The 27,281-nt window shown below is 40.9% G+C and overlaps 1 protein-coding gene and 1 long non-coding RNA gene across 3 annotated transcripts in view; both read right to left on the bottom strand.

Annotated features, from left to right (window-relative positions):
• Positions 1-451: 451 nt before the first annotated feature.
• Positions 452-15,823, bottom strand: LOC135321660 (uncharacterized). 2 transcript variants are annotated; one of them, XR_010381585.1, is made up of 5 exons: positions 15,677-15,823; positions 14,232-14,344; positions 11,891-12,032; positions 1,446-1,530; positions 452-899 (listed from the first exon to the last, which is right to left on the bottom strand). It is a non-coding gene; the product is annotated as an uncharacterized LOC135321660 (long non-coding RNA). The 2 variants fall into 2 exon arrangements; XR_010381584.1 differs by lacking the exon at positions 11,891-12,032 and having other exon boundaries at positions 452-1,530.
• A 6,157-nt stretch (positions 15,824-21,980) lies between these two features.
• The window catches only part of MTPN (myotrophin), a 54,843-nt gene continuing 49,542 nt past the window's right edge, over positions 21,981-27,281 (bottom strand). The window contains exon 4 of the mRNA XM_010983162.3: positions 21,981-25,211. Within this exon, the coding sequence (XP_010981464.1) occupies positions 25,125-25,211 (87 nt within the window). The 3' untranslated portion in view covers positions 21,981-25,124. The remainder of the gene's footprint in view (positions 25,212-27,281) is intronic.

Here is a 27,281-nt window from a genome sequence, read left to right as displayed (position 1 = left end):
TTTTTAAAAACCAAAACAGGGTTTAGTGGTCTTAGCTGTTGAGCCTGGTGGGGTCTAAAGGCCCTCATTGCTTTTCTTTTCTTAGACACAGGCCACCTCATCATTCCTAAGACTTGCTGCCAAGTGGAACGCGGCCTCTGAGTCCTCTCAGTGTGGCATTTTCAAGAAAAAGTTGGTAGGATGGTTGGGGGCCTGGAGGTGTTGGTGGTGCCCTGAGGCGGCTTTTTATAAACTTGACTCATAGAGATAATTAGTTCTTTCAAATCTTGATCTTCTTAATTAGGTCAAAAGAGCTACCAGAGTGCTGGTCTTTAAAACCTCACTTGTCCTTGCTAATCTTCCTTTCTTGGGCAGAGAAAGGCTCCAGGATCAGGGCCTTGGGAAGCCAACAGGAGAACTTGAAGTCATTGTCTTTATTTTTAGAATTTATTTTATTTTCATATTTGCCTTTTACTTATCACAAGTGATAAAAGTAACAAAAAAGTGACTCAATTTAAGAAAAAGAAATCAGTTAAAAAAATAACACAAGCAGTTTGTGGTTATGACCAAAATTGTGACAGTCGTACAGCAGTGACTGAGTTTGGAGGGGAACGTCCTGCCACGGTGAGCTCTCACGTGGGTGTGCAGGGAGAACAAGTGCCTTTAACAACAGTCAAGATTTCTAGGTCAGAAATCATTGTCCCTAAGTATTTTGAAGACATTGCTCCATTGTCTGCTGGCTTCCAGAGTCGCGGGGGAGAAGTCAGAAGTCATCCTGACTCCAGATCCTTTATAAGTGATTTTGTTTTCCTTTCTTTGGACGCTGGTAGGGTCTTCTGTTAGTCCTCGGTGCTCTGAAATTCCATAATGATGTGCTTTGGGGTGAGCCTGTCTCACCTGTGTCAGCTCTGGGATATTTTCTTTAAAAAAAAATTGAGGTCTATCTGACATACAATATTTTGTGTAAGCTTAAGGTATATAACTTGCTGATTTGATGCATTTATATTGCAGTATGATTGCCGTTGTAATGTTAGCTAATGCCTCTATTGCATCACATAATTATCATTTCTTCTAGTGTTGAGAACAATTCAGATCTAGTCTCTTAGCAAGTTTAATGATTATAGTACAGTCCTGTTGTCTTTAATCACGGTACTATGTACAGATATTCCTTGACTTACAATGGGGTTACATCCTGATAAACCCATGGTAAATTGAAAATTTCTTAAGTTGAAAATGCATTTAACACACCTAAACTTCTGAACATCATAGCTTAGCCTAGCCTACCTCACATATGACCAGAACACTTAATTAGCCTGCGGTTGGGCAAACTCATCTAACACAAAGCCTATTTTATAACAAAGTGTTGAAAACCTGATAAATCACACATTTCTTGAATACTGTGCTGAAAGTGAAAAACAGAATGGTTGTGTGGGTACAGAATGGCTGTAAGTGTGTTGGTTTTATACCTTTGCGTTCGCCTGGCTGACTAGAAGCTGGGGCTCACTCCCCCTGCCCAGCATCGGGAGAGAGGATCACAAACATATCACCGACCTGAGGAAAGACCAAAGTTCAAATCTAAGGTATGGTTTCTACTGAATGCATATTGCTTTTGCACCATCATTAAGTCCAGAAATTGTAAGTCAAACCATTGTAAGTTGGGGGCTGTCTATGTAAGAGCTCCAGGATTTATTTATCATTTATTTATCTGCTAGTTGCCAATATGCACCTTAAACAACATCTCTCCCTCTTTCCCCCCTGCCTCCACCTCAGCCCCTGGTAACCACCTTTCTACTCTCTGCGTTTACAATTTTAGGTTTTTTTTTAAGCTTTCACATATAAAAGATATCATAGAGTATTTGTCTTTCTCTGACTTATCTCACTTGGCCTAAGGTCCTGAAGGTCCATAGATGTTGTTGCAAATGGCAGGATTTTTTTCTTTCTTATGGCTGAATAATATTTCATTGTGTGTGTGTGTGTGTGTGTGTGTGTGTGTGTGTGTGTGTGTACATATATATGTATATATACCATGTCATCTTTATTCATTCATCCACTGATGGACACTTAGGTTGTTTCCATCTATTGGCTATTGTGAATAATACTGCAGTGGATAAATAAAGCATGGGAGTGCCTGTGTGTCTCTTGGGTAACCTGTTTTCACTTCCTTTGGTTATGTACCCGGAAGTGGGACTGCTGGATCACATCGCAATTTTATTTTTAATTTTTTGAGGAATTTAATTTTTTGAGGAAGCACTCCATACTGTGCTTCATGGTGGCTGAACCAGTTTATAATCTCACCAACAATGTGCAAGCATTCTGGGAAATTTTCTTGATTATAATAATAATTTATTTTATGTTATGTTATTATTTACTGTATTATTTTATGATTATTTTTGTTATTTTTAAATTTTCTGTTTTCTCTCTCATCTATAGAGCTCCTGTTTGTTCAGATGCTACTCTCCTCTTCAGGATTTCTGTTTTTATTCTTTCCCTTTGTATTTTCATCTCTTTGTCTTTCTAATTTCTGGGTGATTTCCACAACTTTTAACATGTTTCTTTACTAAGCTTTTAATTTCTGCTCCTATACATTTATTTCCTAGGAACTACTTTGTTTTGTTCTGTCTGAAAGTTCCAGTTTTAGATACGAGTCTTATTTTATAGATCAGTGTCTTCTTTTTATCTTTCTTAGGATGTTCATTGTATTTTTGCTTTGTTTCCTTTTCTCTGGATAGTCATTGTTTCCTCCAAGTTTCTTTTTTTCTGTTTGTGTTTTGTCTGTCATTATAAATACTTTCCTCAAATGTCTGATGATCCATGATTATGAGGAATTAAAAAGTAACTGGAACACCCAAAGGGACTGAAAAGAGGGACTTAGATACTTGTATGCCAGGGTTCATTGCCGTGTTATTAATACTAGCAGAAAGTGAAAACAACTTAAGTGTCCATCAGCAGATTAATGGATAAACAAAATGGGGTATATACGCACAGTGGAATATTATTCAGCCATAAGAGGAATGAAATTCTGATACATGCTACAACATGGATGAGTCTTGAAAACATTATACTAAGGGAAATAAGCCAGAAACAAAAGGACAGATACTATAGGATTCCACTTAGATGAAATATTGAGGCTAGGCAAGTTCATAGAAAAAGAAAGTAGACAAGAAGTTACTAGGGGCTGAGTGGGGAGGGGCGAGTGGGAATTATTGCTTAATAAGTAGAGTTTCTGTTTGGGGTGATGAAAATTGTGGAAATAGCGGTGGTGATTGCACAATATTGTGAATGTGCTTAACGCCTTTGAATTGTAAACTTAAAAATGGTTAAAATGGCATATTGTGTGTAATTTATATTTTACCACAATAAGAAAAACAAAAAAAGTGATTGGAGCCCTAAGCCGATGGGTAGGGCTTACTGACTGTCAGGGTCAGTGTAAGGAGTTCTGGCTAGGTCAGTTCAGGGGACCCTGAATTTCAGAATCCTTAGATTGAGATTCCCCAGTGACACCTCTTTCAAGGTCTTGCCCGCAGCATGCAAACCTGGCTGCTGGCGTTCTGAGAGAGAATGGGGGATGACGGCTGGGAGGAGAGGGTATCAGTATTCAGCATAAGTTTCCACGGAATCTGCCGTTTTCACTATTAAAATCTTCAATCGAGCCTGGTGTTCCCTGAGCCAGAGTTTCTCCCGCTTACTGTCTCCAGAAAATGCACGTCCAGGCTTCTTGGAGAGGAAGAGATGGGAGGGGCAGTCACCTGGCTGTGCAGAGGGGAAGGCACTCTAAGATCCAAGTGCTTCCTAAACCCATTTCCAGCCAGTCCTATTTTCAGATCTTTGTCCATCTTTGCTTTCAGGGCTTCCTGTTTTCCTATAAGGTCTGGATCTTTTGGGAGTCAGTCCCAAAAGTGTCTCCACTGCAACTTAGGAATTAGATTTTGTGGATATATATACACTATATATATAATCAGTTTCCTGTTTTAATGAGACTTAACTTTCTTTAATTCATGACTTATTTATGAGCATATTAGTTTAAAATAAGTTTCCACTACCTTTTTGGGGCTGATTTCTGATTTAATTGTATTATGGCCAAAGATGTGGTCACTCTGCAGAGTCCCTGAAATCTTGGGGAACTTCTTTGTGATCTACTAGGTGTTCAACTTTCATCAATGTTCTCTTGTGTAATTGACCCTTTGAGGTATGTAAGAGGGGATTATCATCCCCATATTGCAGGCAATTAATTAGGAGCCCAGAGAATTTTAAAGATGTGCCCAGAATTCCTCCAAAAGGCTGGACTAGAACTGAGGAATGTGAAAGAAGGGAGCGGAATGTTTAAGAGCATGGACTCCATGCTGGTTACCTGGGTTGCCGCTAGGCTGTGCCATTTACTAGCCATCTGCCAACCGGGGATTGCAATAGTTCCTGCTTCATAGGGTTCTTGGGAGATTTATGGCACACAGTAAATGCTCAATAAAAGCTATTATTATTATTATTTCCACTTTTACTTTTTATCTAGGGTTCGTGATGCATCTTGTACGGAAGAGTCCTTCCATTAAAGACTACATCTTTAGAAACGTTTGCAGCTACTCCTCAGCCCAGCAATTTATATTCTGGCTACTGTGCATCAGAAATTATAGCCAGAAATACCACAACGGCAATAGAAAAGCTTTCTGGATGTAATGCATAGAGGGCACTGAAGTCAACTCAGCAAGCTCTTTATTGAGAGCTTACTATGTATTGTTACTCAATTCTTAACCTAGTTTCTATCTTCTGGGTCTTACTTATGCTTTAACAAGATAGGTATTCAAAAAAGCCTTTATAAAATGAACAATAACAACAGAAATGCTTAGAACCACAGAGTTGAAAGATGGCTGGGAGAGCAGGGGTTGGGGAGGGGGTTGACCATCCACTTTATGGCTGATTGTCCTAAATAAGCAGAATTATCTGGGCCTCCCAGACTGTCAGGTGCTAATCCCCACGATAATCAGGCTCGAAGCTCTCAGAGCCCCAGAATCAGCGAGCTGGGAGTAGTGGTAGTTGTGTACTGGGCTGTTCATGTGGAAGCAGAGTCCTCTCTTTCTCTTTTGTGGACACAAACAGCTGACAGTCTTAAAATAAAGGCGCCCGGCCTGCCTCTGGGCTGGACACCTGGAAATAGGCCAACACTCATCTCCCTTACTGCAGACTCTGTGTTCCGCATCAGTCTCCATGAAACCAGCTTTTAAAATCTGTCTTTTGTTTTGAGTCTTTCCAACTCCTGGCTCCCTCCTTCTTCATGTCGGGTAGAGAAACTGTGCATTACTCCCTTCTGTACCATCTCCTCCCTCCTCCGCTCCCCAAAGAAAATGTGGTTGATAATTTATTTCTCTACTCCCACCACTATTGCAAGGAATGTGACATGAAGGGATATTTAGGGAAATTTTTATTTTGAAATAATATTAGAGAAAATGTGCAAAAACAGCACAGAGCATTTCAGATGCCTTTCACCCAGCTGTCCTAATGTTAACGTCTTACCTAGTGGTAGTACCATGGCCAAGGAATTAGCATTGATACAATGCAAATAACTCAACTATAGATTTTATTCAGATTTAACCCATTTCCCAGTTAATGTCCTCTTCTTGAATCCCAGATCCCATGTTGCATTTAAAGGTCCTTGAATCCTTCACTATGACAGTTCCTCGATCTTTCTTTGTCATTCATGACCTTGACATGTTTGAAGAGTGTTGGTCAGTTGTTTCACAGACAATTTGGGTTTCTCTAATTTTTTTATGCATACGTTGTGGTTATATATTTTTGGAAAGTGTTATGGACTGAATTGTTTCCCCTCGAAATTCATATGTTGAAGCCACACCCACGGTGACTGTACTTGGAGACAGGGCTTTTTGGAAGTATTTAAGGTTAAATGAGGTCAAAAGCATGGGGCCCTAGTCTGATACCAGGGTGACATGATCTCAATAAGTTTTATTACCAGTGCTTTTCCCTCGATCAGTGGGATAAGGTATGTCTGACGGGTATTTCCACTGTAAAGTTCCTGTGTTTCCTTTTGTGATTAATAAATGTCTTGGTGGGGGGATACATTTAGACTATGCAAATATTGTTTTTAAACTTTTGCCTACTAATATTAGCATCCATTGGTGAATTTTTGCCCACAGTAATTATTACTAATGGTGATTTTATGTTTCTTCTTTCCTTCTATATTTATTAAGTGGGATTTTTTCTTTTGTAAGGAAGAGCTATACCTTATTGCCAACTTACTCATTCAACTATCAGAATAGACTCGTATGTTTACTTTAGTCTATGGATTACAATTCAATGTTGTTATTTATTTCGTTGTTCAGAGTATTCCAGCTTTGGCCGATGGGAACTCTTTCATGTTGGTTTCTATGCTCTCTCATCCTTTCTGAGCACATTCTTACTTTCCGGCACCACAAGATGCTCCAAGATCATCTTGTGTTTTTCTTGCCCAAATCTGGAATCAACTGCTTCTTCAAGGAGCTCTGGGACATTGAAGAGGAAGAAGGTGTTCACCTTTGGCTGTTACAGCTTCCTCAAGTGCTTCTGGAAGGCAAATCCGCTCTTCATCCTACCTTTTTAACATTCCCCAGACAGACTAGGTCTCCTTCGCTCTCTATCCTGGGAATGTGCAAAGTATTTTGGGGCAGAAGGTTGCTGAGAACTGGCAAAACTATCTGGGGAACCCTTCGATAACTCATTTCAAGCTGCCTTAGGCCTTGATGTCCACTTTCGAAAATTGTGTTCTCCTGTGAAGTTCTGTTCCTTATTTGCCCAATCGTGTAATTCTGGTCCTTTTGTTAATCTCAGCTCCTTTCTTCTCTCTCAAATGCATCTGATCATTTATAAATTCTTCTGATAATCTGTACCTCCTTTCTTCTTAGTGTTAGCATCTTATGTTTTTCTCTGTTCATTTACATTTAATCTGTATGTGTCTTTATCATTAAAGTGGGTTTTATGTAGACAACATATGGTTGGGTCATATGTTTTGATCACCTCTGAAAATCTCTTTTAATTGATGCATTTAGACCATTGACATTCAGAGTGATTATTGATAATGGTTGGATGAATAGACACCATATTACTGTTTTCTGTTTGTTTCCCTTGTTCTTTGTAACTATTTCTATCTTCCGCTCTGTTTCTGCCTTTTGTGGTTTTAACTGAGCTTTTTATATGATCTTATTTTCTCTCCTTTCTTAGAATATTACTTTTAAAAACTTTCTTTAGTGGTTACCCTAGAGTTTACAATATACATTTACAATTAATATTATAATATGGTTTTATTTTAGTAAATATAGTAGCACATTTCTACTACTAATATATAAATAAATACAGTAAACCTATCTTATTTTCCTTCTCTCTAAAGAACCTTTTTTAACATTTCTTACAAGACAGGTCTACTGGCAACAAACTCCCTTAATTTTCGTTAGTCTGAGAAAGTATTTCTCCTTCACTTTTGAAGGATCATTTCACAAGTGCAGAATTCTAGGTTGGTGGTTTTTTCTCTCAACACTTTAAATATTTCACTCTACTCTCTTCTTGCCTGCACGGTTTCTGAGGAGAAACTGAATGTAATTCTTACCTTTGTTTCTCTATAGGTAAAGTATTTTTTTTTCTCCTGGCTTCTTTCGGAATTTTTCCTTAGCTTTGATTTCTGTAATTTGAAAATGGTATGCCTAAGTGTAGGTTTTTTTGTTTTGTTTTTGTTTTTATTTTTGCTTGTTTGTTTGTTTGCATTTATCCTGCTTTGTGTTCTCTGAACTCCCTGGACTTGGGGTTTGATGTCTGATATTAATCTGGGGAAATTCTCAACCATTCCTGTTTCGAATATTTCTTCTGCTCCTTTCTCTTTCTTCTCCTTCTGATGTTCCCATTATGCACAGAGTACACCTTTCGTAGTTGTGCCATAGTCCTTGGATAATCTAGGGCTTTTTGTGCAGTCTTTGTTCTCTTTGCTTTCTGGTTTGGGGATTCTATCGGTATACCCTCTAGCGCAGAGATTCTTTTCTCAGCTGTGTCCAATCTACTAATGAACCCTTCAAAGGCATTCTTCATTTCTGTCACAGTGTTTTTTAATCTCTCGCATGTCTTTTTTGGTTCTTCCTAGGATTTCCATCTCTCTGCTCACATTGCCCATCTGTTCCTGTGTGCTGTCTGCTTTATCCATCAGGGCCCTTAGTGTGTTAATCATAGTTGTTTTAAATTCCTGGCCTGATAATTCCAACATTGCTGCTATGTCTGGTTCTAATACTTGCTCTGTCTCTTCAAACTGTGTTTTCTGCCTTTTGGTACGCCTTGTAATTTTTTCTTGATAGCAGGACATGATGTACCAGGTAAAAAGAAGTATCGTAAAGAGGACTTTAGTAACGGGGTGATGAGCGGTGGCTGGAGAGCAAGTCCTATAATTGGGTCTCAGTGTTTTAGTGAGTCTGTGCCTCTGGACTGTGGACTTCACAAGTGTTTCTCAGTTTTCGTCTCCTTTCTTAGGTGGGACCTGGTGGCTAGAGTGGGCGGGAGCTGTTCTGTTCTCTCACAGGGAAGCTAGAGCCAGCTGGAGCTGGTGTTTCCCTGCCCCGGGTCATTTAGGCTTCGATAACACCCCCAGCAGGTCCAGCTTTGGTTAACTGCTTTCACCTGAGGGCGTGCCTTGTTGAAAGACCGGCATGCTCTGGTGAATTTATAAATGGTTCCTTTTCCTCTCCCTCTTCTGGAAGCTCCCAGGATTTTTCATGAGTTTGCTGAAGAAACCTGGTTGAGCTCCCAGAGGTAAATCTCACTGTGTTTTGGGAGCCCCCTGCCCATGACTTGGTCACCCTGAAGTTTTTAACTGTCCGAGTTGCCCACATCGAGCCTCCAGGAGCTCGTTAACTGCAGGTTTTCCTACCTGGGCACTGGTCCCTGCTGCTGCTTCTCCTGAGTCTCGGCTTTGGTAAGTTATGACTCCCTGTATTTCCTTATCCTTCTCTCTAATCTTCAGGGCAGTGTTTTGCCCTGGGTCCTCTGCTCGTTTACTGAATCAAGAAGAGTTGCTGATTTTTCAGCCTGTTTAGCTTTTTACTTGCAGTTGAGTAGGATGGAGTGGTGACTTCTAAGCTCCTTACATGTGGAAGTGGAAACTGAAAGCTCCCCTCTTTCTTCTCTGGCTTCTAATTACCATCCAAGGTTGGATTCCCCCACACTGCACCTCTCCTCCCCCATCCTAATCCTGTAAACATGGTCAGAGGATGTGTATTCTGAAGGCCAAGGCCAAGAAAATAGCTAGCTATCTCTCAGGGGGGCTAATTCACATGGTTTGGAGGATGTGGCTAGAAGTGGGCAGGGGAGGGCCGTGGTAGGCTGACAGAGCTGGAACAGCAGTAATCTTCCTCTGGGCTCCTTCCCCACCTCTGACCCTCAGAGTCACATGGTGACCCCTGCAGTCGCTCTGGGTGTGGCGTCTTGGAGATCTGGATGACTTCCCTGATGAGCAAATGTCTTCCACCCTGCAAAAGCTCGGGCTGCCTGAAAAGCCCACTGCAAAAGCCTGTCACCTGAAGATCTGTGACAGCACATTATCCTGTTGGACTCTGTGGGAAGGAGTTGGCACTTTGAGTTATCAAGCACCCCTATGAACAGGAGAGGACAGGAACTCTCCCACCTGGCATTTGTAGTGCCAAATCGTGTCTTGGAAAGCTTTCAGACTTCTCAGCACTGGCAAAACCCTGGGGAGAGGCGATCAGCCAACTATCATTTATTTATGCTTTCAAAGGGCTCTGGAAACACAGGTAACAATGGGGTAGAAGAACAAGCCCTGTCATGTGTTATTAAATAGGAAGCCTGATAGCGGGGAGGGGGGCTCCCCTCTCAGATGGGTCGCGGGGGGCTAATAAGGCTCCCTGAGGCTCCGGGCTGGGGCCCTTCTAATGACTCACTAGTGAGGCTACTGGAGAAAGAGTGGCATTTTTCTCCCCTCTTCAGCCACCTTTGTCTGAGGAACTTTATGATATTTTATTAGCAATTTCTTTAAAAGGAGGCAGATCCTGATTTACTTGGGATGGACCCAGAGCAGATATACCTGGAGGCTGGACTTTAAAAATGAATGAAGTAAAATATTTATTGAAAGTTTATGAACTGCCAGACACTCTGTGGGGCAGTGGGGACACAAAGATTAAAACAATGGTCCCTGGCATGTAGCTCCCAGCCTACCTGGGTGTTCCAGGTCAAGGGCAGAGCATGTGTCAAGGCTACTGGATCAATTAATCTACAAGTATTTGTAGATAATTTGTATGCTCAGGGGAGGCAAAAAAATTCATAGCCTATTCAAGGGGCTAATGACTGAAAGGAAGGCAGAAATAAATCCACTTGGTAGAGTATAAGGAATCACGGGCAGCAGGACTTGGAAGAAGGGCCAGGTCTGTGTAGATTGGAGTTTAGAAAAGGTTGTGAAGAAATAGTGGGAGATACATTTGCAAGGCGATGATGACATGAGAAAGGGCCTTAGGAGCTGGGCTAAACAATTGAACTTGATTGGGTGAGAGAATAGGGAGCCATTGAATGTTTTAGAAGAGAAGAGGGCTGTCAGTTCCCTAGGGCTGCCCTAACAATAGCACAAACTGGATCCCTTAACACAACAGATATGTATTGTCTTGTAGTTCCGGAGGCCAGGAATCAAGGCACGTGCAGGGCCATGCTCCCTCTAAGACTGGGTAGAATCCTTCCCTGTCTCTGCCTAGCTCCAGGTGGTGGCCATCCATTCTTGGCGTTCCTTGGCTTGCAGCTGCCTGCCTCCAGTCTCTGCCTCCATCTTCACGTGGTGTTCTCCCCCTCACAGCTAAACATCTTAGAAGGACACAGATTATACTGGATTAGGGGATCATCCTACTCCAGTATGACCTCATCTTAACTAATTCCATCTGCCACCCTATTTCCAAAGAAAATCACGTTCTGAGGTACTGGGGGTTGGGACTTGAACATTTACCTTTTCAGAGAACATAATTCAACCCATAACAGTGATGAATCCGTGGGAGTGGGACAATGATAATGTTGGTCTAAATGAAGTATGTTAATTGACTGATGTGGGAGGGCCTTTCTGCTGGGGGCTGGGACAGTATCAGGGCCAGCAAGGGGAGGGGGCGGGGCACCAGTGTGAATGGAGAGTTAAACTTGGCCACGGAGGGTTTTTATGGAAGAAATGACTGTAAGAGAAGATGAAACGAAGGGTGTATAATCAAGCAGTTTTGGCTGGGTTTTAATCTACATGATTAAAAGAATACTGTGATATACATTCAAATAATTGATTTTTGTAAACATTGTATTTAGCAGGAATGAAATGTTTTCTTTTTGTCGGTGGGAGGGCAGTGAAGATCATAGGTTTAGGTTTGGATGGAGAAGGCAGTTGGAGGTCAGGGCCCAGTGCTTGGGTGAAATTTCAAAAAAGCTGTGGATCTGGGACTTATTCTCTGGGGGACACTCCTGGAGCCCTTGAGTTTTTGTCTGTACCCCCGACCTGGCTTTTGCGTTACTGTTTCTTGCTTTGATGTTGAACATCTGTGTAAGGAACACTTCTAGTTGTGTACAACTCCTCTTTGCAATAGGGTGGAGACTCCTGTCGTAACAGATGAGCACTGGGTGCATTGGGTCGATGGTGTGATGGGCATTTTGTGGGGACTGCCTCCTTGAGAATGAGGTGAGATAATACTGCTTTAGGAGTTAGGATGTGGAAGGATTCTATCAAGTTGGCCTGAAATTCTTGTTTCTGGGGTGTTCCTGCTCATGCCTCTACACTCTTAGAACCTTCACTTGTTGGGATTGGAAACAGGATGTTTTCAGATCTCCTAAAACCTCACACAACTGCTTTCTTAAAACATATTGTCTGTCTTTAAACATCTTGAATCATTTCATAACCACCTTGTGTTGCAAAATCGGTGCTTACTTCAGGGCTGTCAGCGCTTTCTTCTTGCTTGGTTACCCGCGTGTTTGACTCCATTAGTCAATCCAGTTTAAATCCGGCTCACTGGCACTGCTCATCAGCTGCTCACGTTAGTCCGTGGGGGCCTGGGTGGTCTTAATGGAACCTTATTAGACCCATTAAGCAGCACCGGGGAGGAAGCAGGAATGAGGACCTCTTAATTGAATTTTTGTTGGATGGATTTACTTATTTACAAAGAACTTGATCACTGGTGTCAGAACTGTGTCTGGGCTCCTGGGAATCGCATTTCAGCTCAGCCACATGTGAGCACAACAAACCTGGACAAGTTCCTCTAGGCTGCAAGTTCGTCTGTAAAGAACTGGCGTGTCTCAACGGGTGCCAGTTCGGACATAACACAGTGTGAGCAAAGGAAGTGCTTCTCTGCGGGGGTCCGCATGAGTTCAGCCTCAGCAGCCCCTCATCCTGTACCTGGCATCTGCTTCCACACCCTCCCCTTTGTCATATTAACCCACAGGCTTATGAAAGCTTGTATTTTTTCCTTCTTAACAAGGAGACAATGACTTCAAAGAGAAAGAATGGGGCCAAAAGTATGGATGTGATTTTTGGCAAAAAAGAATTGTCACATTAATTCATGACATGGCAAATCTCTAAACATAATTCTTTCCTAAAATATGTCAGGAAGCACAAGCAGTCTAACTCAAATAAATAATTATGGCAGGAGAAAAACAATAATGCAGAGATTTCCCCTTTGTTCAACATGCCACAATTTAGGAGGCATATCAAGTCATGTATTTGACTCTCATAGTAAGATAGTGAATATCTCAGAAAAAAGGGGATAAATTTAATCAAATGAAAATGTTCTGGGCCAGAGGTATTAGACTTTTTTTTAAAGACTTCCTATATTTAATCAGTAAGACCTCCTTTTAAAATATAGCCCTTTAATTAGGAGTTTGGGATTAACAGATACACATTTCTGTATATAAAATAAATAAATGACAAGGACCTTCTCTTTAGCACAGAGAACTATATTCAATTTCTTGTAATGAGCTATAATGGAAAAGAAACTGAAAAAGAAAAAGTTTAAGTACAATGAATCGTTTTGCTGTGCATCTGAAGGTAACATTGTAAACTGACTACCCTTCAATAAAAAGTAAATATTAAAAACATACCCCTTTAATTTTAAATGAGACAATTTAAACTTTTAAAAGATAATCCACTGGGTCACACAGTCCAAATGTGTGCTATTTGGTTTGGTTATCACTGGGGAAGAATTCCCTCTTTTCCTCGAAATCATCAAACCTCAGCCATGCCTCCTGAGTGAACCGTTGCTTGTGGCAACTGGGTGGCAGATATCCAGGTTTTAATTGGGGTTTGTACTGATTCTTAGCAGCTCTTTTCATGATTATAATAATAACATGCAACAAGATTTAAACTCATCGCTACTGAGATGAGATCAACTCGGGATTTGTGTAATGGCGCACACAGAAAGAAAAGGGGGAGTAAGAAAGATGACAAGGGCTTTGTGCCTAGTGTGAGGCATAGATATTAGAAAACACATCCTCCTTGGGTCAATGAAGGCTGGAGGCTCCGTGCCTAATTGGTAAAGCAATCTAAGCTCTGATTGTCTTCTCCCTGGACTTGGAAGCATTGGTAGCTCCTTCCAGAGACAGCTGTGTGGTCCCATTAGGGCAATCTAGTTCGAGAGCTCGGGGTGGGGCCCTGCCGCTGCCCCTTGGTTAGTGAGCACACACAGTGCAGGGAGATGGCATAGGAGCATCGCTGGCAGGGACATTAGTGCGGTGCCAGGCGATCCCCGCCCCTCCCCCACCACCCTGAGAGCCTGCTTAATGCCTAGTCTGGTCTCAACACCACTGCCACCAACCACCTCCCCCCGTGTCTCGGCCTGCATCAGCACCACACAACACAATAAACCAGAATGTGGAAAAAGTCTAACCATATGGAACTATATTACCTGAGGCCAAAACATTTCCTTCGAAGGCATGAACCCATGGAGCAGTACAGACCAGAGTAAGACACAGGTGCTTGCCCTCGGCCAGCCAGGAGGGCCTCCGGCACCCTACGATGTGTCCCCCAGCCCTGCTTATCCCTTTCTGTCCAGCGCACATCAGCAGCTGCAATGGTTTTATTTAGAGGTAGACTTTGTCTTTTCTCTCCTCCTAGGATGTCAGTCCTATCTGGGCAGGAGTCATGTCAGTTTACCACATTCATCATTTTCTTGTTGTATCTGCAGAGCCCACAGTGGTGCCTGACACATTTATAGACACTCAGTAAATACTTGTTGAATGGATGAGCTCACATGTTAGAGAACTATCACCCTACCTACCTTCTTGCCCCTGTTACCCGAGGCATTTCTTAAGCTTTTGGAGCCACAGTGGCTGGGATGGGTCTTAAGAAGGCTGCTTTGAAATGATTCCACAGGTCTTGGTTGAGAGAGTGCTGGGAAGAGGTAAAAAACTAAGTGTGAGGGACCTTTTGCTGCCACGGTCATTCTGGACACAGCCCTCAGGCCCACACCCTGCCGGCCATAGGTGAGGGGCCCCGCCTTCACGTCTGGGCCAACACGGGCTCACCTGGCGGTTAGCGTGGGACTCACGGATGAGAGTCTTAGCCCTTGTGGCTCTTCTTTATTCCATTCATGCTGCCCCCTTTTCCCACCCCAACCCCATACTATTTAAGCCATTATTTTGCCTTCAAGCCACTAGCTGGGCACAGGTGTTTGGCTCATACCAGCAAATCCCCATTAGCGTTTGACTCCTCCAGGAGGCAAAAAGAAAAACCTACAAGGATGTGAGAGACTGTGGGCAGATAGAGAGGGATAAAAAGGATTCTGCAGAAACACAGAGTTTATTATTTATTATTTATAGCATCTAACCTTTCCTAGACAGAAGGCCAAAGGTTTTGCTTTTAATCTATTTTGCTTTTCTTTAAGAGTTTGAAAGAAAGGGAAATCCTGGGCCCTTAATGGTAGTTGCTTATATCTCACAGGTGTGTGTATTTAAAAGCAATCATTTTCCTTTTAATCATGTTCTTGTCCCCAGGTGATGCTACTGATCCCTCATCAGTAAATGTCTTTCATCTAGAGTGTTTCATGCAGCAGTAGATGGCTGATCCAATATCACCCCAAACCCAGTGGCCTAAACAACCACTGTGTATTTGTTCATGATTCTGCAATTTGAACGGGGTCCACCTAGTGGCTCTCCTGCTGAGCTCACCTGGGGTCACTCGGGGCTGGAAAGTCCAAGCTAGCCTCCCTCAGCTGTCTGGCTGTTAGCCGGGGCTATTGGCTGGGTTGCCTCAGTCCTTCACGTGGCCTCCCCTCAGGTATAATTCTGAACTTCTTTCCAAGCTGAGGTCCAAGCAGGCAAGCCCCAGTAAATAAGCACCTGTTCGCACCTCTGCTGGTTTCGTGTCTAATATCCCACTTGGCCCCGGCAAGCCACATGGCCAAGGCCAAGAGTCAGTGTGGGAAGGGGTTACACAAGGGCGTGGATACCCAGACGTGATTCACTGGGGACCATGACAGTAACAGTGTACCCTGGGTGTGAAGAGATGTGCGTTATTTATGGGTTTGGCTTTTCATTTGCGTCAACCAACACATTACATTTTCCTGTGACTTTGCTCCTCGGCCTCGGCCAGTCTTACAGGGTTTTCATCAACCTTTTCCAGCTAAACATCTATACCAGGAGTTGGCAGACTTTTCCCATCAAGGGCCAGAGAGTAAATATTTCAGGTTTTGTGAGTCATATAGTCTCTGTAGCAAGTACTCACCTCTGCTGTTGAAGTGTGGAAGCGGCCATAGAGAATCTGTAAGAGAATGGGTATAAGTTATGTTCCAATAAAACTTTATCGACAAAAAAAAAAAAAGAAAAAAGAAAAAAAAGGTAGTGGGACAGGTTTGGCCTGTGGGCCATAATTTGCTGATTCTATCCCATAGTAATTCTAGACTGCCCCAGAAAAGTATATTACATTCAAGTATTGCTATTTCTTGAACTGAAAATTAAATGTCATCTTTGAAGACTTTGATTCAGTCATGGGAAGTGATTGATAAATGCATGTTATTTTTCATCTAACTGTTTAAAATCATAAACATAAAAACATAAAGTTCATAATCATATTTTTAAGTATCTTTTCAGAACTTGGAAAACGCTGTGTTTGTTGAATAAAATGCGATGAGCTGGTTCAGTGAAAGTTCGAGAGGCAATATAAGAGGAAGAGCACAAATTTTAGAGTCAGACTACCTGAGTTTAAACTCAGCCTACCACTAACTGGCTGTGTGACCATATACAAGTTACTTGACTTCTCTGAGTTTTAGTTCTCTGATTTGAAAACAAATGACAATAGTTCTACCTCATAGGGTTTAAAAAGTTTTTTTTTTAATTTTTAAAAATTTTTATTGAAGCACAGTCAGTTTACAATGTGTCAATTTCTGGTGTACAGCATAATGTTTCAGTCATACATATACATACAGATATTCCTTTTCATATTGTTTTTCATTATAGGTTACTACAAGATATTGAGTATAGTTTCCTGTGACATACAGTATAAACTTGTTGTTTATCTATTTTATATATAGTACTTAGTATCTGTAAATCTTGAACTCCCAATTTATCCCTTCCCACCCCTTCCTGCTACCAGTAACCTTAAGTTTGTTTTCTATGTCTGTGAGTCTGTTTCTGTTTTGTAAATAAGTTCATTTTTTTTTTTTTAGATTCCACATATAAGTGATATCATATGGCATTTTTCTCTTTTTAACTTACTTCACTTAGAATGACAATCTCCAGGTCCATCAATGTTGCTGCAAATGGCATTATTTTATTATTTTTTAATGGCTGAGTAGTGTTCTATTGTATAAATATACCACAATTTCTTTATCCAGTCATCTGTCAGTGAACATTTAGGTTGTCTCCATGTCTTGGCTATTGTCAGTAGGGCTGCTAGGAACACTGGGCTGCATGTGTCTTTTTGAATTCAAGTTCCCTCTGGATATATGCCCAGGAGAGGGATTGCTGGATCATATGGTAAATCTATTTTCAGTCTTTTGCTACCTCATGGGGTTTTTATGAAGATTAAATTAATCAGTTCACATGAAATACTTAGCATGGTGCCCAGACCAGAGTAAAAGTTCAGTTAAAATAGTGAAACGAACACTAAAATGTCATAAAACTCTAACTCCCTTAAATAGTAACTTTGGATAACCATGGAAATATGATAGGGTTCCCAGGTTCACAGTGTTGTAGTTTAGTTTCAAGAACTTTTAAACTTTTATTTGTTAGAACTAATAGGCAAGTTCAGTAAAGTCAAAGGATACAGAAATCAACCTACAAAAATAAGTTGCATTTCTCTATACAAAAAAATATCCAAAAGGAAATTAATTAAATAACTCAGTTTACAACAGCATAAAAAGGAATAAAATACTTAGGAATAAACTTAACCAAAGAGGTGAAAGACTTGTACACTAAAATCTACAAAACATCAATAAAAGAAATGAAGTCAGATGGAAGGATGTCCTGTGTTCATGGACTGGAAGAATTAATATTATTAAAATGTCCATAGTTTCCAAAGGTATCTATAGATTCAATGCAATCCTTATCGAAATCCCAATGACATTTTTACAAGAACAGAAAAATAATCTTAAAATTCATTTAGAACCACAAAAGAATAGCCAAAGCAATTTTGAACCAGAACAAAGCTGGAACCATTCCCTGATTTCAAAACATATTGCAAAGCTAGAGTAATCAAAATAGTTTTGTACTGGCATAGAAACAGACATATAGACCATGGAATAGAAGAACCCAGAAATAAACCCTCACATATACCTATGATCAACTAATATTTCACAAGGGAGCCAAGAATGCTCAATGGGGAAAGATAGTCTCTTCAATCAATGGTATTGGGAAAACTAGATACCCACATGCAAAAGAACATAATTCTTACCTCACTTCATATACAAAAGTCAACTCAAAGGGGATCAAAGACTTAAACACCAACCCCAAAAACATAGGGAAGAAGCTTCTGACATTGAATTGGACGATAGTTTCTTTGATATGACACAGGCAACAAAAACAAGACACGTGGGACTACATCACACTAAAAGACTGCTGCACAGCAAAAGAAATCATCAACAAAGCGAAAAGGCAACCTATACAATAGGAGAAAATACTTACAGACCATGTATCTGATAAGGGGTTAATATCCAAATATATAAGAAAACCCTATAACTCAATAACAAACTCCCAAATAACTTGATTAAAAAAATGGGCAAAGGACCTGAATTGGCATTTCTCCAAAGAAGACATACAGATGGCCAACAGAGCTATGAAAAGGAACTCATTGTCACCAATCATCAGGGAAATGCAAATCAGAACCACAATGAGATATCACCTCACACCTGTTATGATGGCTACTATCAAAACAGAAAACCCACGAAGGACAAATGTTGGCAAGGTTGTGGAGAAAAGGGAACCTTTGTATGTTGTTGGTGGGAATGTAAATTGGTGTAGCTACTATGGAAAACAATATGGAGGTTCCTCAAAATATTAAAAATGGAATTACCAGTTGATGCAGCAATCCCATTTCTGGGTATATAGCCAAAGCAAGTGAGATCTAGATCTCAAAAAGATAGTCTATCTATATTCCCACGTTCCTTGTTGCATTATGCATGATAGCCAAGACACGGAAACAAACTTAATGTTCTTTGACATACAAATGGATAAAGAACATATGGTGTGTGTATATATGTGTGTGTGTGTATATGTGTATATATATATATATGGTGTAGGATTATTCAGCCTTGAAAAAAGAAGGAAATTCTGCCATTTGCAGCAACATAGATGGACCTTGAGGGCATTATGCTAAGTGAAATAAGCCAGACACTGAAGGACAAGTAATGTACGATCTCAGTTATGTGTGAAATCTAAAATAGTCCAACTCATAGAAGCAAAGATAGAACAGAGGTTGCCAAGGGCTAGAGGATGGGGGGACATAGGGAGTTGTTGGTTAAAGGTTATAGAGTTTCAGTATGCAAAATAAATAAGTTCTGAGATCTGCTGTTAAGAAGGGGAAATAAAGGCACAAAGGCTGCAGAACCTCCCTGAGTTTTCTGGGAATGGGTATGAGCATTGATTTTGGATATCTGGGTGAGAACAGCTTTCACTCTTCATTTAATTTGAAGGCGTGTGGGCTCTAAAATCGGAAAGAACTAAATTGTACAGATCCTGAGCTGTTTACTGGCTGTGAGCAAGTTACTTAACTTCTCTTAGTCTCTCTCTCTCTCTCTTTTAAAACACACTAATTGTAAAAATTGAATAAGGAAATGTAAAAAAGTTCTCTGCACAACTCCTAGCTGTCATCTAATAACTAAAAAAATTTTTACTAGTAAAATTAATGTAATTAACTTAGATCTCAGTACTTTCAAGCCTACTGAGATTTGACTAGCAAGTCACCAGCACTGGCACATCGCTAGATTTGGTGGCCTGACACAGGGGATGTGTATAAATGTATGGGACATTATTAGATATTAGGAGGAGGATACACAGATACATGATACATTTTCAGATTTGTTGGTAAAACCATAGAATAGCACACATTCTTAAAAAAAAAAAAAAGTTATCTGGTAGTATCCTCAAAGCCAGCATCCAGTTGCCAGGAATTGTCTACGCATTCTCCTCCTTTGTGACAAGATGCTGTGGCCTACCAACCAGTGACCCATCATTCTATCCAAACCATGTAAATAAGATCGCCCTCGCTGCTGCAGCTGCTGAATGCCTAGAGGTTGCTAGGGTGACCAGACAATCCTCTGTTTTGTTTCTCAGCGTACAACTAGCTGTGCTTTAGCATAAGCTACAATAGCCTGGTGACCTGCATCTGACCCCATATGGGGTCAGCATTTCCTCAGCGAATCCTTGTGACTGCGATGTTCGTCTCCGCTTTGTTGATTTGGGTTTGCCGTATCAATAGTACTTAGAAGGCTGCTCGGCCAATGATCTCGGTACAATGACACTTAGGTGTAGCTCCATGGTCCTGATAGTAATCCTTTAGCCAGGATTTACTAAAACAAAGTCTCTCACATTAGACTGTACAATGGTTTGACATTATAGTTCAGAACACAGTGGATGTCTACTATGGACCACATGCTGTTAGAGTTGCCGATAAATTCTATTTCCACATCAGTAATTGTATTTCAATGAAGTAAAAGCCTTGAAGAAAAATATCCTATGGCTGATGTGTGATGATCTGGTTAGTGCCTGGGGAAGACGGTGGACCTGAAACAGGAAAATGGTTAGTTGGCACAGAGGTGGCTGTTCCCGAGCCAGTGGCACACCCACTGCCATGGAGAATCCATAGTCACAGCGCTGATGCCAGCACAGCGCAGTAAGGCTGAGAAAGCAGCAATGGGTCTCCCAGAGAGGGGCTCCCCTGCTGCAGGACCGACAGGCAGAAGCCAGCAGGGGCACAGCTAAGTGCCTGGAGCCATCCAGTGACCTGCAATGTGGCAGGCACGAGATAAGGAGATCATGACCTATCTCCCGAAATTCCTTGCATGCTCCCCTTACCCCACTTTGGAATTCAAAGGACTTGGGCAAGGCTCAAGCTGCAGCAGTTCAGCCATGTGGATATAACTCTGGGCTGCTGTGGACCATGGAAATACTGTCCACAGCAATTGATGGGACATCCTTCATGGAAAAAACCCTAATAATGAAGTCATTCTTATTAGCGTCACATCTTTGGAGCCATTGTTGTATCCTGACTTCTTTTGCCCAGAATGTCAGTGAAGCTCATCTTAAGATTTTCTTGGGTGTCCAGTGTTGCTGTACGTGCGTTAGCAGTTTCCACCTACTACAAATTCTCTCTAGGAAGCCACCCTTGATGACATCAGATTTACAGGCTTTTTGACTATTTCTCCTCCTGTTTACGGTCTTGTACAAACTTGTGTGTGTTGGAGTCATCTGGAGGGCTTGTTAAAACAGATTGCTGGGCCCGACCTGAGTTTTTCATTAGACCTGGGCTGGGCACTTCTATCAAGTTCCCAGGACATAGTGATGTAGCTAGTCCAGGGACATTTTGAGAATCATTAGTCTTGCAGAAAGAGGGGGAAAAAAATCTAACAGTCTGACATACTGTATTGTGTGGAAGTTCTGTGATAGCTGTTCTAATCACAAAAGAATTTCGTATCAACTCCCAGCTCTTTCCTCCGGGTGTTCCTTCTGTTGATGTATAACTGGTCTGCTCTTCAATGATTATATATAGGGCTCTGTTCCCTTTAAAATATATTTAAACAGTTTTATAGACCTTAATCCTCGTGATAACTTCATTGCTTAAAAAACTTTCTATGGACACTCCCAACCTATAGCCACACCTGTTACCTCCCTTTTATGCTTCTGCTGACAACATGAAAGTTCTGAAAGACAGATTTTGATGTATTTTAGCATCTGTACACATTTCTTTTTTCCACCATTAGTGGACTTTTTACTTCTATAAGTAAACTATCTGCAATTCTTAAGGTGTCGACGAGATCGTGACAGAAACCAAACTAATTTATATGTAGTCTTGTTCAGTTTTTTTGATGTTCAAAGTGATTTAATGTTAAGTAGAACATTTGTCCTAAAAAGTACACCCTTTTCGGGTACCCCTGAAAAGAAGTACTCGCGGTCAAGTGAGTTTGGATAATACGAACCTCCAAGGAATGTGTGGCAACTTGAGCAAAAAAAATAAGCACATGAAAGGACCAGAGGTTCACCATGACCCTGTTTTCTTTAGCACCTATTAAGATCCTGACACTCTAGCACATCCTGAGACAGCTTGCTCCCAGTCACTGCTGAACATTTATTACAGTCACACAATTTGTATTAGGAAACTGATAGAAAAAGCAAAACTTCCCAATAAATAGTATAGTTTATTTCAATTAAATCTTTCCTATGTCTTATTTTCCTTCCACTTACTTTTTTCTAGAAGTAGGACAAAGGGGGAAATTTAGATTAATTAAAATTTGAGTCAAACTACTGAAATGGTTGCAGAGAAGCCTAGAAAAAGGAAGGTGACAGTAACTGAGTGAGAAAAATGCTGACACACTGGCTGTAGCACAATTCAAGTTTATTCCATTTGTTCTTGCAACACAAAACTTAAACACAGTATTATTTAGCATTCTGATGTACATGAACTAGGATAATATGAGAAACCCAATTGTGTCAAATGTATTACATTATGGGAAAAATGAACTAAAATATATCAAAATGCACAAAGCACTAGTCTTCCTCCATTACTGCTTAGAAAGATATGATTGTTTCTCCATTTACAAAATAGAATCAGGACAATTTAAATTTTTTAAATTCTGCATGCAAAACACTGCAATTGCTTATGTAGGAGGGCACTCTCACCAGCTTCTTCTATACACAATCGATTATACAAAATTGCATGGAAGAAAACAGCAGCTCAGTTGAAGTTTTAGGGAAAAAAATCAAATAGGTGCATACAGATTTGGAAACCATTATTTGGGGGAAAGAAATCAATGGATGAAGGACCTACTTGCTTGCAGCTTCCACACACTGCACCTACCGACCCCCTCCTCCGTGCCCCACTGGGTATCGAAGGTGAGCTGTGCAGAGAACCACTGGGTCGACCTGGGTGCTGTAGCTGAATAGTACGTCTACAAACCCCAGTCTGACGCTGCACGGGGAAGTGGTTAGTATACTAATGCAGACAGGTAAACCACCTGTCTTCACTTGATATAGTGCATACGAAATGACTGACTTAATACAAAACTACAGAACATGCAAGATTTTTTCTGAGATGTTAAATATTACTTCAGTGGAGAACAAAACTTATTTAACCTTTTACTAATGCATGTAGTACCAAAAAGCAGACAAGGTTTTAGCTTCCTTTACTCAAAATATGAACATTAAGTGTCATGAATTTCTCTGCCAAGTGGTTCAGAAATACATCATAAATAACCTAGTTAAAAAAAATTGTAAACCATCTTGGTCAGTCTATTCTATGTTTATCTGTTATTTTCTCAAGCAACCGCCTCATAATTATGGGTTTACAAAATGGCTGAGAAAGAAGAGGGAAGGCAAAGTAGCCTCTACTGCATTACAAGGAACATCAGGATAAACTGTACAGAGAATCGCATGGTCTCTAGACCAGGTGACTGTAGAAGGCAGACGAGGTTTGGGAATGACAGGACGGTGCACACTCTGCGGTAGCCAACTACAAAAACACTGGGAAAGTAAAGATAGGAACTGCGTAGAGGGTAAAATCCAAGCCTTTAAAAGAGCAGTATGCCAAGAGGTGAAAAACAAAGACAACAAAACAACTTGTCACTACGTTGACAGTTACAGACTGATAGAGTGCCCTCATCTTCAGTGAGGATGGCTCCGTGGTTCAGTTCAGTGATGTTATAAAGTACTGATTACTGACTTTTAATCCAACTCTAGTAGGCTGCATTAAGACAGCAGAATTAAGCCAAATGTATCAAAGTATTGAAACCAGCATTTTGTGATTGTTTTCTTGGACACTGGAAAATTACAGGGCTAGGCTAGCTGTAAGTGAAAATGCCACAGGATAAAAAAGGGCTCATGGGGAAAAATACACGCACAAATAAACCCACACACTAACCAACCAATCAGCCACTGGTCAGTAAGACTTGTTACTGGCCAGGCTGACTATTCTTGATACTGGTTTAACCCTGCTGTAGAATGCTACATTGCCTTAAAAAAATCATCATTAATTCTTTATTATCCACAATCTGAATGCAAGTCCCTAACCCATCCTCCCCTCCCTTTTAAAAATTTGAGGTACATTCAATTATTGCATGACATGGCTAAGGAAAAACCCTAATATTACTAATATTTTTAGTAAACTAATACGGATGGCAAGTCAAAGGAATCTTGATGTTTTATATGCAAGACAGCAAATTTAAGGGTGTATGTTTTAATTAGCTGCACTGCTCACAAACATTTAAAAATGTGTCTAAATTTTTCTGCAGGTCATAAGAACACTGTTTCAGGGCACTGTATTTTAAGAACACAGAATACAATTTGAAGGTGTCACACTATATGCAATGCATAATATAGAAAAGAAACAAAAATACATTATGCAGGTGGGTTGCCATACGTTCAGCAGGAGCCTATCAACAAACTCAGGGAAACCTGGTAACAAGCATATTTTTGAAGGGATGGGGTTAAATTTATCCAAACAGTAAATCTCCCCCCATTGATAGCTTTGGTGCAATAAGTAATCAGCATCCAAGATGGGTCTGAGAGAGGCATTTCAAAGAATGTTCCTTGATTCTTCAAATGTAACAGAGGCCAATCCATTCAAATAGCAAATGAAGAAAATCCATAGGTACTAAGACAACTGTTCTCTCTTTATATGATACTAACAGGCTTATGGCTATGATTCTATTTTAAAATCCCCTTTTACTACCAGCAGGAGTTTGCAAGTGTTTCAATGTTATATAAATGTCTGAATCTAGAGGAGAAAAAAAAATGCATACTGGAATGATTTCTCCTTTAGACTTCTAAAATTTGAGATTTTATAAATAAAACTAGTCAGTTTTATCTAAAGATACATGAAATCCATGTGAAGGGGGAGAGGAAATCCAAAGTTCAGCCGTCCAGCAGTTTAGGAGTGTGCCCCTCCTCGTCTTAACTGAGCTTCCACATAAAGCTGAGTCACCGAGGGAAGATTTGGTCACCAACCACAGGCAGCGCTCTTAACTACGCCGGGAGATCCCACTAGAGTGCGTCTTAAGGCAGAAGGCTATAGCTAATTGCTTATCTCAGCACCCTAAGTTACATCACAGCAGCCACTACTGCACACACAGTAGGGCTGCCAAATATGTAGAGTCGGCCTTGGTATAATCAGACCCTCAACGCAATCTAATAAAATTAGCTAGGGAGCTGAAAAGGTCAAATGTTACTGATATAGTTTGTCCTTGCTCTCCCTTGGGGATAAGCTGTGTATTTTACTGGAAATGGAAAAGAGGCTGACCTGATCAGGAATCCTAGTAAAAGCCTGATCTCGTTTTTTTTCCTCTCCTCCCAAACATTGTTTGTTTTTTTTTTCTGGTAGTCTGATTTGTTATGAATTTCTCTCTCCCCTCACCCTTCTTAAAGTATTTTAGCTGAAGAAGCTGGCAGATAGAGAGTGACAGACAGACAGGCAGCAGTGTGAGGCCACAGGAGAGTCATTCTTCCAGAGCTGTTAGCCCATCCGTCCATCACTGAAGAAGGGCTTTGATTGCCTGGTTGTCAGTGGCTTCAAAGGCAGTCAGTCCATCTGGACCTTTCACAGTCTTATCAGCACCCTGGAAAAGAGAGGAAAGGGCCTTTACCATTAAATGAGCCCACAACCGAGAGAGGAGAATGCGAGGCTACGTTATTTGACACAGGCAAAACTGCTTTACTACCGGAATCCATTCTAATGAAGGAAAATCCCCAAACAGGTGGCAAGATTATGGATTAGACTGTAAAAATACCAGATGATTTTTCAGGAACTAGAAATTGTAAACTACAATCACAATTTGTCAATAACATAGGCAATGACTGGCTTTTATTTATACTATCATATATTTACCCAATTAGCAAAGCTTTATAAAAGCATATACTTATGTGTACTATAAAACAGGGAGGGTGGGAGGGAAATCACTTCTGCTAAAGAAGAAAGTATTACTGTGCAAAATTATTTTTCTTCTTTGAAACACCTTTTGGAGAGTGCCTAAGTATTACACATATAGTTCTAAAACCCAGAACTTACAAACCTTTTATTTTTAGACAGATTTCTAGAGAGCATGTACAACATTGGTCATTATACCTACAAAACCTTGGCCCTACGTGACTGGGACGTGGACCAGGAAAGGAGGGGCCCTGCTATACTTTAAGGAAACCCCCTCTAGCCTGCTCTGCACGCTTCCCGTGAGGGTGCTTTCTGGAACATTTCACCTGCAACATGGCACTTTAGGTTTGAGAGTGTGTGTACACACATCTTTGTGCCTATCGTTTTTGTCTCCCCTCATTAGAATAAAAATTCAATGGGAGTAGAAATCTTGTTCATATTTCCCACTACTGTGTCCCCAGTATCTAGAAAAGTTCTCAGGGCATGGAAAGTGAATCAGCTCCCAAACCAGGTCTGAACCTCTCTAACTCCCAGAGACAGCAACATTCCACCCACTGTCTGAGGGTTCCCTGCCAGCTCCAGCCCAACCAGTACGTATTCATCAAATAACCTCATGTCCTGCCCTCCTCCCACTGCCAAATCTCACTCATTCTTCTGTTCCTAGGCCTACATAATTGTCTAAATTTGGCATAAATGGTCCTGTAGAGACCAACTCTACTCAAATTCACCAGTCTCTTCTCCCATTCATCTTTCAATGCTCTAATCCCGTGGAACATCTTACCATTCCTGAATGGACCAAGTGCCATGCCTTTCTACTTGCTGGGTTCCATATGGAATGTCCTACCCCCTTTTCTCTGGCAAATCCATTCAATTACTTAACGAATATTTACTGAATGTTTGATGAATAGATACTCTGTAAAGGGTTGGAGAATCAAAGAAAAACAAGGTAGAGTCTGCCAGTCTGGCTGGTGTGGGGGACAAATCAACCGATGTGACACAGTGGGATGAGGACAATACCTGCGCTACGCGCAGTGATGAGTGGCCTGTACACTAGAATGGGATGTGGTAGGAGGGTGTAAGGAAGCCTTTCTGAGCTGAGTTTCAATAAGTACAAGTTGACCAGGTAAACCAGGAAGGAGAAGACAGACATTTTAGGAAGTGTTAAATTATCACAAAGTCTTCCTCAATATGACTAAAAAAGTCTGTTTTCTAATTTTCTAATTGAATTTAATTGCATTATGGAACATATGAAACTTAGAGTGGGAAAGAAATCTGTGTGACAGCTTCAAAGTGGTAAGTATTTTAACTCAGGTTAGGTGACAGTAATTGGGACCACTATATTCAAAACACATTTCTTATTCACATTGATAACTGTTTTTATGACTAGCATTGTAAACTGCAATTCTGCATTAACACAAAGTTAACTATCATAGTGAACATCTGTTCCTCTTTAGCTGCCAGAGTTCATTTCCCTTCTTTTGATAACAGCATCCTAATTTCATATTGGGAATAATTTCCCCCTCTCTGTGGAGTCGTGGGACCGTAACTCAAGGTGCCATGTACTTTCATTGCCAAGTGTCAAAGCAAGACATTCACTTCCGGGTTTTGAGTCTTGACTGGAGAGAGCGTGAAGCCAGAGTTCATTTACTTCTGTGTCATCACCCAGAAGAGATGGTTGAGAAGCTTCTGCTGTCTCAGTCTTCCAGCTGCCACAGCCCTGGCCTCTTCTGAGCCTGGTCCTCAGCTTTCCTGTTGATTCTAT

The sequence above is a fragment of the Camelus dromedarius genome, chromosome 7 (assembly GCF_036321535.1).
Source record: "Camelus dromedarius isolate mCamDro1 chromosome 7, mCamDro1.pat, whole genome shotgun sequence".
NCBI classification, from domain to species: Eukaryota; Metazoa; Chordata; class Mammalia; order Artiodactyla; family Camelidae; genus Camelus; species Camelus dromedarius.
This window is presented reverse-complemented; position numbering and strand designations above follow the sequence as displayed.